The sequence below is a fragment of the Tubulanus polymorphus genome, chromosome 4 (genome assembly GCF_964204645.1).
Source record: "Tubulanus polymorphus chromosome 4, tnTubPoly1.2, whole genome shotgun sequence".
Classification (NCBI taxonomy): domain Eukaryota; kingdom Metazoa; phylum Nemertea; class Palaeonemertea; order Tubulaniformes; family Tubulanidae; genus Tubulanus; species Tubulanus polymorphus.
Window position 1 is genome coordinate 6,932,461 of NC_134028.1, and position 13,767 is coordinate 6,946,227.

General features: G+C 38.9%; 2 protein-coding genes across 5 annotated transcripts; one reads left to right on the plus strand and one right to left on the minus strand.

Annotated features, from left to right (window-relative positions):
• The first annotated feature begins 1,382 nt into the window (after positions 1–1,382).
• LOC141903861 (ribosomal RNA-processing protein 7 homolog A-like) lies at positions 1,383–9,800 on the plus strand. Its single transcript, XM_074792214.1, has 8 exons — positions 1,383–1,416; positions 6,345–6,668; positions 6,878–7,017; positions 7,767–8,016; positions 8,489–8,589; positions 8,967–9,116; positions 9,492–9,540; positions 9,662–9,800. The coding sequence occupies exons 2-8, from the start codon at positions 6,617–6,619 to the stop codon at positions 9,745–9,747; spliced, it is 828 nt and encodes a 275-aa protein (XP_074648315.1). The 5' UTR covers positions 1,383–1,416; positions 6,345–6,616; the 3' UTR covers positions 9,748–9,800.
• Positions 9,801–9,838: 38 nt separating this feature from the next.
• Positions 9,839–13,597, minus strand: LOC141903157 (integrator complex subunit 15-like). Of its 4 annotated transcripts, none has more exons than XM_074791162.1 (7): positions 13,475–13,597; positions 12,696–12,898; positions 11,973–12,185; positions 11,483–11,654; positions 10,861–11,343; positions 10,354–10,393; positions 9,839–9,969 (listed from the first exon to the last, which is right to left on the minus strand). In XM_074791162.1, exons 2-7 carry the CDS (start codon positions 12,885–12,887, stop codon positions 9,930–9,932), a joined length of 1,140 nt encoding a protein of 379 aa, XP_074647263.1. In that variant the 5' UTR covers positions 12,888–12,898; positions 13,475–13,597; the 3' UTR covers positions 9,839–9,929. The 4 variants fall into 4 exon arrangements, with proteins under 4 accessions (XP_074647263.1, XP_074647261.1, XP_074647264.1 ...); XM_074791160.1 differs by having other exon boundaries at positions 13,459–13,597; XM_074791163.1 differs by having other exon boundaries at positions 12,696–13,133; positions 13,459–13,597.
• Positions 13,598–13,767: the final 170 nt, after the last annotated feature.

The window sequence follows — 13,767 nt, forward strand, 5'->3', positions numbered from 1 at the left end:
TCCTCACCCCTTCCCTCCCGCCCACCCACCCTCAATGCCCTCCCACCCACCCTCAATGCCCTCCCACGTAGCCCTCCCATCATGCTCCTGTATCCATCTCAGACACCACTCATCTTTAAAATAACTACAATACGATTTGCCATTTTCACGATCATATCAATTTCATATAATTTCATATCATCAAACCAAACCTGACGAATTAACTAAGGAGGGGGAGGTATACAGAGGGTTCACCCGAACCAAGGAAATAAGCCCGAACCAAACCTCCACACTCGCACAATGTTGTGAAAAGGGCAAACATAAACCAAGGACAAGAACGATGTGGCTGAGATCAAGAGATCACGCTATTTATGTTGCTTCAACAATTCAACATGACATCACACTCAATGAAACCATTGTGGACTATTTCAATACTCTCTACAAGAGGTTTTATATAAGCAAGTTATTTATGGTTCATATTCATAAAAGTTATTAATCAATGTTTATAAACTGCTGATGCAAAATATATACGTCATAAATAATCTGTCTGATTGTCTTTTCAAGTTAACACTTGAACCCAGTGGAACAAATCAAACTCCAGCCATTTTTCCTTCATTTGCCATTTTTCGTTTTTACTCTTTTCTCTGACTTTTAGTACTTGAGTCGAGGTAGGAATAGACCCCTGCCCACTCGCTAAGCGTGCAGGACACTAAACCTTCGAATTGCTCTCGGACCCCTCTCTTTATAATTAAATTTTCATTTTTTTTGAGTCGAGGTAGGAATAGACCCCTGCCCACTCGCTAAGCGTGCAGGACACTAAACCTTCGAATTGCTCTCGGACCCCGCTCTTCATAACAGCATTTCATGCTGTTTTATTTCATTCACGCGTTTGCTTTATATTTTTCTTTTCATATGGCTTTTCCTTATTTTGTCGTCTCACTAGAATTCTAATCACTTCCAACTGGGATCAAGTATAATCTTGAGAGACAAACAGCAAAAAGTTGTTAGTTGCACCAGCAGCAGCAGCAGCTGCAGTAGCACCAGCAGCATCACTGATACAGATGAATCTTTCATTAACTATGTCATTAGTTCCATTCTCAAATATTGAGTCATGAAGGCAACAGAAATAACTTGTAAAATCTTTCATTGACGGCCCTGGTTTGGTGACTGAGAGTCAAAGTTTGGTTCATAGCCCAGGTTTGGTGACCAAAGAGTCAAAGTTTGGTTCATAGCCCTGTGGTTTGGTGACCAAAGAGTCAAGGTTTGGTTTATGGCCCAGGTTTGGTGACCAAGGAGTCAAAGTTTGGTTCGTAGCCCTGGTCTGATAGTCAAGTTTGGTTCATAGCCCTGTTTTAGTGACCAAAGAGTCAAAATTTGGTCTATGGTTCCGATTTGGTGACCACGGAGGGTAAATATAGCTCATGGCCCTCGTTGAAGGTAAGTCAGTTTTATGCCCCTGGTTTGATTACTATATACAAAGGTGGCATTAGAGATGAATTTTCATATGTGAAGCAGTTTTTAGCTATCAAATTGTCACTGCTGTACGAAAGCAAACATACGTAACATTAGAAATTGAGTGTTGCATGCTGAAAAGGGAAATTGTACAAAACACAAATTGTACAATTACTTGTATAAACTCAAGAATTACACATTGAATGGGCTAAAAATCTTGCAATAATTCATTAAGTCTGAAATAATTCTGACTTATTTGAGTCTACTGGAAAATGATGCATTGATCGAAGTCTAAAATCTATTATAAACTGACAAATTGATCGCGCACTGATAAAATTTTAAATAACAGCGAAGGATGAAATGACTTTCATAAACTGATATAATCGTGAAAAATGGCAAAATACACTAGAAGTCTTGTAGTAGAAAGGTGGCAGTTGCCTAACTGTGAAAACTACATCTACAGCTCCTTAAATTCTGTCTAGAATAGAATAATAAGTCACAGATAGAAATAAACTGTCATCAATAGAATATCCTGAATATAATAATAGAACAATAGTCTCTCCATGTCAATCTTTGTCCCACCAATAAATTGTAAAGTTCATTCTCAGAAAAATGTGTCCCATCTTTTTGAAAAGGATAACTAATTACTAAGGATATCTATTTATGAATAGTGATATACTGTGTCATGTAAACTGCTGAAGGTGTGTCTGAAAATCCATATAAGTGATTTACAAAACATATCACTTATTCTTATGAGTTCTATACTCTTCTTCAAAAAATGAAGAGTACATCTCTGTGTTAGAATCTGCAGTAACAGAGGAAGCAGCGATGAATGTGACTGCATCTCGACACTTGTCAACAATATAAGTCGCCAGGCTACAGTTCTTTATTTTAGAACCAGTATTAACAGCCTTTTTTAAAATAGCACATAAGAAAATAGAATACATCTTTCCACTGGAAATGTATCAGTGAACCGTCAGATATCAACAGTAATTATTACATATGATTTTTGTTTCATTGAATTGTTCATTAAGTTGTAATTTGATCGGAGCCAAGGAGCAGTTTGAGATCATTCAATACCTTAAATAATCACCCTAAAAGTTGAAACGTCCCCCTTCAAATATGTGGGGGCAATTATCTCATAACGATTGAGAGAAGTGACGGTGAAATAATGTGTGCACTCACCGGGGATTGAACCCGGGTCGCATAGAAATAACAACCAGTAAAATAGAATGAGTCCAATTGGCCGGTGGTTATACAGCTTGTCATGCATAACAACTGAAACATGACGTGTTGCAGTCACGCGTGGGCACATGACGTGTTTCATAATGATTAATCCTTTCTTAGAATAATAAAAAGATGGGACACATTTTCTGAAATACCCTGAACTTCAAGACTAAAACTAACTACAACTAAACCTGTACCTAAACCCTAAAGCCCCACCCTATATCCCTCCCACCAAAGTCCTACCACCACCCCTATATCCCTCCCTCTGAAGCAGGGTCCGATCTAAGGAATGAAAGCCACTTGCCCGGGGGCAAGCATATCTGAAATTTTGCTTGCCCCCTCCAAAAGCTTCTTGCCCTACACAGGCAGTCCGATTGGTGGCACTATCATCCATTGTATTGAGTGGGGAAAAAGCTTTGTGACATAAAATTGCACTAGCCCCTGGGACAAGTGATAATGATAACCTACTTGCCCTTATGAGAATATACTTGTCCCGGGCAATCGGACAAGTGCTTAGATCGGACCCTGAATCCAACAACCACCCCTACATCCCTCCCGGACCCCTTCCCTCCCGCCCTCCCTCACCCCTTCCCTCCCACCCTCCCTCACCCCTTCCCTCCCCCCAACCCTACCCACCCTCCCCAAACCCCACGGTTAGGTGAGTTGAAATGTTCTGATGTTTTAGTTAGACGGATGGGAATCTAATGAAGATGAGAGAACATTAAATCACTGTTCAATCACAAGGATGAAGTAATGCAGTGATGTGTACTCTGTATCTGTACACAATGTTACATATATCTGTAACTGTTCAATCAGTATGAAATAAGTACCGCATTTTAATCTACAGAAATTCTAACTCTAAATACACATGATCTGATTGTCATGAAGGAACATGACTGATAACAGTTGTATTATTGACATCAGGAACCAGTTTCATATTGATTAGAAATAACATTTGAGTTGATCCCAATTTAGAAAACTTTTAAACCCACTTACTGAAATAACAATTCCAACCATGAACTAATCCTAGCCAAATATTCACCGATATTAAGAAATTTGAAATGATTGAATAAATGCAACAGGTTTCTGTGATTTCATTTCAAAACATGGTATATAAGAAACATTATAAAACTGGTCCCTTAAAATCAATTCAACAACCGATGATGAATAAAGGTAAATGTAACTTATCTTGAATTTCCACATTTAGTGATTCCTGATGTCCTGTGCTGAATCCAAGAGTGATTCCTGATGTCCGGTGCAAATCTAAAAAAGTCTGATAGTATAACACTGATTCCTTGATGTCCTATGCTGAATCCATGAGTGATTCCTGATGTCCTATGCTGAATCCAAAAAGTCTGATTGCGAAATACTGATTCCTTGTTTTCCTGCACTGAATCAAAATTCCCATCGAACATTTGAAGTGATACCTATAATAGACAAATATAAGATAGTTTACTATCTTAGAAAGTGCAGAAATATCAAATCTATAATTCCAGTGGCGTTGGAAGTGCAGCGGCAATAATTTACTGAATGACATTTTTTTCTATGAATACCACGTTTTTGAAGAAATTAAGTAAATTCGCCGCGGCAATATTTAGAACCTTTCTAAAATGGGTATTTGGCCGCAGCAATCAAAAATTGCTTCCAAGGCGCCGAAGTTCAAACTTACAAATTAAATTGTTCGCTCCAATCTGCAGTTAATTTATTCACGGGGTTTTTTATCCACATTTTAGGTTTTGAATCCTGAGTTGAACATAAAATATAAACAAGAAAGTAATGAAGAAACTTGAACAGTTTAATTATTATCCGTTTCTGAAACTGATGGAAAAAAACACTTAAAAGATGAAATAAAACTGACACTGTTTTTACTGTCTGATGTAATCAGTTCCCTACGTTTGGACGATGATGTCAATTGTTTATAAAATAGTTTTACACATCTACAAATTAAAACAGAAAGTATCAAAATGATACAGAATACAAAAATAAATGAATTCAAACCAGAAACCAAAACTAATTCACAATTTTTTAAAGAACAATTATAGAACAACACCGTGAACCCCATCTATAGAAATATCAGGGGGGATGGCGATATGTCGGCTCCCATGGGCCCCCTATTCTAAATTCCTGGATCCACCCGTAGTCATTCAATCCATCAATCCCTTCTCAAGACTCAAGTTGCTTTTTCTTCGACTGTATTGTCACGCTTGACTAACCCGAACCGCCACGACGATGCACACCGTTGTGCCTCTGAAATATGGTTAGCCACAATATCTGAGATGGAATATTTTTCGCCATTTAAACCAATGTTACAAACACTTACCGAATATTGAAATACTGATTTCAGGGGCAGAAAGGAGGGTGGCAATGTTTATATTTAGGTGATGTTTTGCTTAATTTCGTGTTACGGTAAAGCACGCCATTTTGATATTACGTCAGTGTACCTCGGATTGGGATTCCCGCGCCGCCGCGAATGTCAAAAGGTAAAATGTTGGTATCGAGTTGAAACTCGAGAGGTCGAATCCTGATATAGGGAGATTCTCAGCAGCAGCGGCTATTATAGCCACACTATCTGTACATTTTTCGATTAGATTGGGTTTTTATATTCTACGCAATATTCAAAGAATTTATTCTTGACCACGCTCTGCCTTTAGTTCCGGAGTCGAGATAGTTCTTTGAAGGACTGTAGACCGACGGTAGACCGAGCCGTAGACACTGGCACCATTTGTTTATTTAATTGGTGAATATCAGTAGTATAGTAGTAGTATCCGCCTTGTTGGTACCCAGTTCCACAGTTCTGAGTTCAGATTTGACCCTGGGTTAAAACATTGAAAATGAACTAACTTTAACTCAGAGTTAACTCTAACTCACAACTGTGGAACTGGGTCGGTCTACGTAGACCTCAAGACCTCTTCTCGCGTAAGATTAATATTGCCCCGGCCCATTTGGATATTGAGTCCACTAGTGCCCCGGCGTGCCCATACAGTTTCCCAGGCGACGACTGCAGGGCCCCGCGGGGGGGGGGGGGGGTTGACGAGGCCTACTCCATGCATCTCATTGTGATGATGATTTGCTCGATTCATTTGGATTAATCTCGGAACTAAGCCAGAAACATTTTATATCGGGCCTAAACACCGGCGGGTCTCAGTGTCGGTACCCTCGTCACCCGCGCAACTCTCCAAATAGCCTAGGCCTATCGTAGGCCTACAGTGAATTTAATGGCTGAAACATTAAACGTACAATTTTATGAATTAAATAATTTGATAATAAAAATCAAAATTTAATAGTTTTCCAGGCACGACAAACTTGAATTTTGTTTGGCTTTCGCCATTTTGAGATTCTGGGTTACTTGAACAACTCTAGGCTACATTCTAAAATTGGGGGATCCAATGAGATTCTCTTGCGGTTGACTAATGATCATCTGAGAAGGGTTCCAGGCGACAGGCAAAAAATCACGTATTTTCGGGTATTTGGTGCTGATTTATTTGTTTGAGCCTTCGATCAAGAATTCAGAAACCCCGGGGAACACGGGCAATAAACTTATGATTGCATCCGGAGTCAGTCTTATTGGTAGATTGCCCGTTTATATCTCGTCCCTTTTTACAGTAAGCACTCGTTTGCTGGGGGTTATGGTTCGATATGACTTTCGGAAGAATTGGTTGTAATTTCGGCGATTTTTCTTCTTTAAGTGTGATGCCCCGAGGGCATTCAGTCGAATCCGTCGATGTGCTTTGCTCGGTCGGATAAAAAGTTAAATGGGTCTTAATTCGGAAAGGTTCAAAATGTTGATAAGTTTGGTGAGGAGGTTTTAACCAGGACATTTGCATGGCATTGTTGACCAATTAATTTTGAGAGTCTCTGCCGCGTTGGATATTCTCGGAGCTACCCTATCTAAATCAGCTTGGTGTAATGAACGGTTAATACATCCACGATCAACAACTTCGTCAAATTATATCTCAACATGACTGCCGGCGGTGAGGTGACTGGAACAGTTATTGTAGCTGGATATACAGGTTCGTTTGACTGAAATACGGAATTGAATTGTAAGATACATTTGAAATTATCTCTAGAGTAAGCCTGTACCGTAAATCGACCATAATTTTTTTATATACGTGCTTAAAAGTGGACTAAAATGTACGTTTCGATTTTCTTCCAATCTAGATGGCAGCACATCCCGGTTGATGATGTATTGAATAAATTGTATGCGGGTGTTTTATTTCAGTAATTCCTATCAGATTCGACGACCACACAACCGTATGTCATGATATGTACATAAAAGAAAATCAAGTACGTGCGACGTCGAAAGAAAAACCAGCGGGCAAGACTTTGTTCGTGGTGAACGTTCCACCCTATTGTACCAAGGTAACAAATACATAAAGGCTATATTTACAGTGCCGTAAACAAACTACACCTGCTACTCCATTGCCCGCCCTTTGTGGAACCCTTTCCACAACACTAACACTCTTTTCACCCTCTAGACGCTAATCAAAAATTCAACATCCCCCATTATGAAGATATCTATGCTGTTGTACAACAGTATCGTACATCTAGCCGGTGTAGTTCGTCTTGCCTTGTTACACAGCCTGTTAGTAAGACACATAATGATATCACATATTACGCATCACTAACAGACTTAGTTTCTATTTTGATATACTCGTCTTTGTGATTGCCGCTATACCATTAGCTATTCTTATTTCATGATCTAGGGTTAACCTTCATCAGTCACCCGATTGTGGTTTAGCTTCCCGATCGGATCATCCGGTAATGACCATGATTAGGGAACTAACTATAACTAAGGATAAACCTTGAGGTATTCAGATGAAAATCACTAAGATTCGCAGAGCTAATGACCCCTACTCATTGTTGACACGGCTTTAATTGATCAGATGGGTTTCATTCCAAATAGGACTTCGTGTGAAAATATGAGATAATGAAACTAAACTAGTCGGATTACAGACTAAAGCTTGAAATTTGGTCATTGTTCCCGGCCCTTTACCTCTTAGTGCAATGAATGACAAAATTTTTGTATTGAAATTTTTCAAACCCGGCAACAGTATTAGAGGTAGTTATCACTTTCTTGAATAACATATTTGTTTTCATCGTATATTCAGGAAGCGTTGGCGCGGATTTTCACGGAAGCTGGGGACGTTAAGAATGTCTACGTGCAAGACAAGCCTAGCAATGATCCGGTGCAGGATTCCGAGTCGGAATATTTCCCGAATTCGAAACGCGCCGACGGATTCAAATGCGCGTACGTCGTATTCGCTAAGGCGTCGTCCATGAGTAAAGCTCTCAATATGCCGTACGGAAATGGAAGAGTTTTGTCGACCGAAGAAAAGCCGATTGTAACTGGAATTAACAGTGAGTTTTCCTACGAATGTGACGATTCTACTTCGACTACTAAATTCATTATATTGTATTCATTGAATTTCCAGACCCAGTTCAGAGAAATCTCGATTAATTTTCAATCATGCAGTGGTACCTCTTTTATACGAATCTTGTGGGCCAAAGTGAAATTGTAATATTGAAGGGGTTTCGTATTACCCAAATCTTAATTTTGATACATAAACATCTTTCTTAGCTGGGACATGCTGGAAATCATCATAATAAACTAGTTTCCGTCTTTAACAGAATCGTATTAATTAGGTTCAACAGTAGCTGTGTATATGTTTTAACTGTAATAGTTAAATTTTAACTCGGGACCCAGTTTCACAACACGTCCACCTGATACTCCATCGACAAAATATCCTATCGTTGGTTCCATCATACAAGGTTTCCGACATATGAACAATTATAAGTTTTTACCTTAATAATAAATTTTTCAATTGAGCAGAATGGTACGCTGAACACGTGGAGAAAATGAACACGGATGTGAACGCTTTAAAAAGAGAAATCGATCAATTCATGGAAATTCATGACCAAAAGCTGGAGGCGGTATGTAGAAAAATAACCCTGACAAGTTGAAACGTTAGAATAGGCATAAAATATGTTAGGCTACGTCAGTGGGCTTCCAACGTTCCAAAGCAGGGTTCCTACGACTGCTCGATTCCTTGAAAACTCCTTCTCAACAGAAAAAATGCTTGAAACTCCCTCAAAATTCTAGTCTAGTTTGTAGTTGTCCAATAAACTAAGCCGAAATTGGTTCAGTTGGGATTTGTTTTTACACAATTAGGCGGTTACCAAATTAGAAACTTACATCTAGGAATGACTGATCTGTAAAAAAATCTGAGCATTCCGTTTCCAAGTTGTTAGTAATACAAAGGCCTGTTCTGATCTTTAATACTTCACTTAAAATCTTTCTCTTAAAACAGGAGAAGCAGCGAGCTAAAGAAACGGAAGGTGTTCCCGACAAAGATGGATGGGTTACTGTCACGAGGCACGGCAAAAATAAAGGTGTTCCGCGGACTGAAATACATGAAAAACGCAGCCTAGCAAGGGAGAAAAAAAAACGCAAAGAAAAGGTTCGTTTTCATCTTGATTTTTGATAGATCAGCTGCATGCCATCATGTGTGAATAGATTTTAAATACTTAGCCATTGCTACACGAACTTCGCGCAACGTATCAATCCAATTTCTTCAAAACATCCGCCAGTGTATATGCAGCAATTAAAAAACAGTTACTTTAAGTTATGGTTGATCTTAAGCGCTCCTCGTATTTCGCTGATCACACCCTTAAGGCTCCTCAAACACTTCTAAATTTAAAGTTTGTTGTCCTGTAGGTCCTGTTTTTCTCTCACATAGAAAATGCTTTTCATTTTGATTCTTTCATAAGCGGTTAAATTACTCTTGAAATTCACAACTCAATCGAATATCAAATATTTTGTTGTCATATTTTAGGAGCTGCTAAATTTCTACTCTTTTCAAGCTCGAGACTCCAAAAAAGAACGTAAGTTTGTGTGTATTTTTCGATTGGAAAGTTCCCGTACCTTTCATGCTAAAAAATATGATTCTATAGATATTTTTGATAAAGATTATATTTAAGGTTCTAAAATCTATTCAATTTGTAGATATTGCTGAATTACGAAAACGTTTCGAGGAGGACAAGAATAAAATCGCGTTGATGAGAGCATCTCGAAAGTTCAAACCGTACTGAAAATTCTCAATAGTATGTGTTAAGTGATCTGGTCAGAAATAAATAATTCCAAAAATAATTGTCAAACGTGTTGTAATTCATATTTTTATGAATCGGTGTTTATTTACAATTAGCACTGTTTACATCGGTCAAGTGTTTCTCGTACAATGAAGGATACATTACTGTAAAGCTGATGATTTGAGTCAGGAAAGGTTTTCGCTGTTTAACACCATGTTCAACAACCTGAAACGATATAAAATATTCCTATTCAGAATATAAAATACAGTGATCAACAGAAGAAGAGAGAAATCGCTGAAGCCGTTTAGTTTCATAGTTCCAAGTTATGGTAACAGGGTGACCACTTTCCGCCCATTTACAAATCCTCTAGTTTTTCCCTGATTTATTCCATGTGATAATACAAAATTCCCCGAGTAAATCTGAGAAAATTTTAGGTTTAAAATGTTATTTTATTCATTTTTCATGGTTTTTGGTAAAATTTAGTTTTCCTTTTCGAGAGTTTTCCAGGTCAGTGGCCACCCTGTTTAAACTCTTCAGCGAATCAAAAATAACACACTGACTATAAATGTCCTAACTCAAACAGGTCGAAGTGAGTTGATTAAAACTTACGGATTGTGTGGCAGTCTTTCACAAACTTTCCTGAGATTGGCTGCAAAATAAACAACAAATTTAATCCTCACACGTAAACGATGTCCTAAATCATACATTAAATAACAAGACGAGTAGTATTCTAAAGGTTAACTATTTATTCGACGCACAAGCTTTTGCTACTAATGTAAAGAAGCTTCATCAGGTGAATGACTGATCACTCATTTACCTCGTGCTTCAACTAAATATTTAACCTATATAGTACTACTCGTCTCGTTATATATTCTAAACCTGGTTAACACGGCTAGGGATCATTCATTTATTACGTACGCATAAAATTTGAATTTTTCAACCCCCTCCCACTCTGTACCCAAATTAGGCCATTTTTTTCATATACATTTAACATTACAGTAAGCAATTGCACTGACTCTTCCCCGCTCCCCTAATGCGTACGTAATAAATGAATGACCCCCTACTCTACAAATCTTCGAAATCATAGATTAATTCATTTTCAAACGAGGAACTCACCTAGCTTCGTGTGTATCGTGCCCGTTACCATAGTGACCTGTAATATTTGCGCGAGACGCTCGAGAGAGTTCTGTACGATTTCGCTGGTCATCACGTTCGGTATCGTCATCAACACGCTGACGACGACGTCGACTAGTTTCGCGATATCGCCGATCGTTACGACCGCCGCGGGTCCGTTCGCGAATTTTCCGGCCGTTAATAAACTGTTCAACACGCCTAAATGCAGTTTCGAGTAGAGGTTATTCACGTATTCGGCGGAAGTCTTTGAGTCGGCTTTGTCGATTATAGTTTGTTGCGGTAAAAGAGGCGACATAATGCACCAGTGTATGAGTCCGGGTATAGCGGTAGTTACGCAAGAGTCCGGCGTCTGCTGCTGCTGTTGCGGGGTTTTACACGATTCAAGCAATAGCGTGCAATCGGAACTGATCCATTCCGCCGTTATGTCTAGTATGAGGCTCGGTGGAAATGCCGGTCGAGATTCAACTGAAATAAGTAGAAAGAATATTTTTGAAGAAAACATATATGTTATTTGATAACCGTTTCAGTGTCTACATCCCATTACGGTGTATAAATCGGTGATGAGCTTTGCTAGAACACCGAATCAGAGAGAACGACGCAGTACCTGGAGGGAATGAGTATAGAGACGTAAATGCTGTTATAAGATGACTGGTAAATGAAGGCGACACGGATGGAAGCGACCGCAGCGTGTTGGCAGCGTTCGGTATCAAATGACAATAATCATCGATTAACCGCTCGGTCAACTGAATACATTCTGTACTATGCAAGTTATGATACTGAAAGAAAAAGAAAATAGATTTTCATCAATCTGGGCACCTGCAGATCGGTCATTCCTGGATATAAGCAGTTTTAAAGAGGATGATTTCAAATTTCGAGGAAGTGCCTGCATCACTTTCATATTCCAATTTCAGTAGACTTACAAAATGACCTGGCCGATTAGGAGAAACAAGGTATCATTTTTTTAGCCACAACTCATCGAAAAATCTCATTTTCATTTGTCAATAAGTAAAATGACCCTCGAGTTAAGAATAATCGAATGGTGAAGGCGAATAAACAATGGAATTCATTAAAGGAGAAAGTTTCGTGAAACTAACCATCATCCAGGCAGCGGCGCAATCGAGAAGTTTTGAACTCTTGATACCGACAGCCATCGATACGAGTTGAAACAGTAGGTCCATTTTATGCGGCGCCGTCTTCGCCCCGAATATAACGCGGAACACGGTACGAGCCATTACCGGATCTTTCGCCGTTTCAAAATACGTCAGTAGAATTTCTTGTAATTGTAGTTCGTTCATGGCGCTGATTCTCTGTATAAAAACACATAACAATATATACATGTAGGGGGTAGCACCTGGAGCACGTGCTACCCTCTAGATTTTCAGTTGGCCCCGTAAAACATTCTCAGGAAGTCTAAAGGCTCCTATTGTATCTTTCTTTGGTTGAAACAAGCTCCCAAATCGAAATGGCATCTGCTTCGAAATGGCATCTGCAGGGGCTTATTTTTAAGAATTTTCTGCGAGAAGGGCAACCAGATCCCTTTTCCCTGCTCGTGGATAATGCATTTTTTCAAAATAATTACTGCCCTTTTCATCGGGTGCTACCCCTCTATATAAGCTCTAGATTTGCACCACCTAGGGTTCCAATTAAAAAATACAGCAGTATTCCGTTTTAGGCCTTTTGATTTTAAAAAACAAAAAAGTTCAATTTCTCAGATCCTCAAATTTATGATTCCAAGATGTACAGGGCGTATGAGTCAAATACCGTATTTCAATCCTTAAAAAACAACCCAATTCTTCACATTTGAATCGGATATTCACCTTAGGATGTCGGTGGTAAGGATGAAATATGAAATCTTCGGCAATTTGAGCGGCTTGATCATCGGCGCTTGCATTGATTCCGGGAATATTCACTTTCTCAGTCATTAAACATTTCTCAATTCTCTGCAACATGATGAGCATTGCCGGCGCGAAACCCATTTCACGGATTGTTTTAGCTGCACTGTCGTCCATCTTTTACGAAACTGAAAGTTACGGTAGTAAAGTTTAACATCTAGTCTAATCTAGTCTAATCTGCTGTTTCCCAAACTAGCCTACTGGTAGATCAAGTTCATATACCCTTCTAGAAATCTTCTGTAAGATCAACAAGTATTCAAAATAACGACTAACCATATATACATGATTCAGAATTTGCATCTTTTTTAAGCTTCCAGAAGCGTCGGTATAGTACGCATTAAATCTGCGGGGAACGCATCAAATCTAAGGGGGAAAGGTAGTCGGTAAGCTGTCTGTGCCTGGGGTTTAAAGACTTTAGTTTCAGGATCGGATATTTTCACAAACGAACCAAGAAAACAAAAGCTCACCACCCTGCGATTATGTATAGGCAACAATCTTGGCCAGGGGAAGCAGTAAGGGGATATGCTGTATTTGGGAATTTCACAATCAAACATTCACATCAGCTACGCATTTCATTGGTTTTAGCCCCCATATTTGTGAATAAAGATCCACTTGATTGAATTGAGTTGAATTATCGAATTATCAATGATTTTTTTGTGATTTTGTCAAAACATCTACGATATTTTACTAAATGGCGCCAATACATGTAATCCTTACTATCTATCTCATTAATTGACGTGTGAATCATTTATGAACTGCAAGTGGCGAAGGCGTTTTTTAAACTCGAATCCACCGATTCCTATGCCGAAAACCCGGAAGTAATGGGCGCAGCCATATTGGAGAAGACTTGGGGACGATCTCAGAACTATATTTAGTAGGTCGATCCAAAGAGTGAGCCCGAATCTTCTAACGAGTGTTTTTCAAACTTAGATAGATTAAGCTTATTTTTTCACGAATCTAAAATTAGATAATCGTTATTGCTCGTATTTTTTGCGCG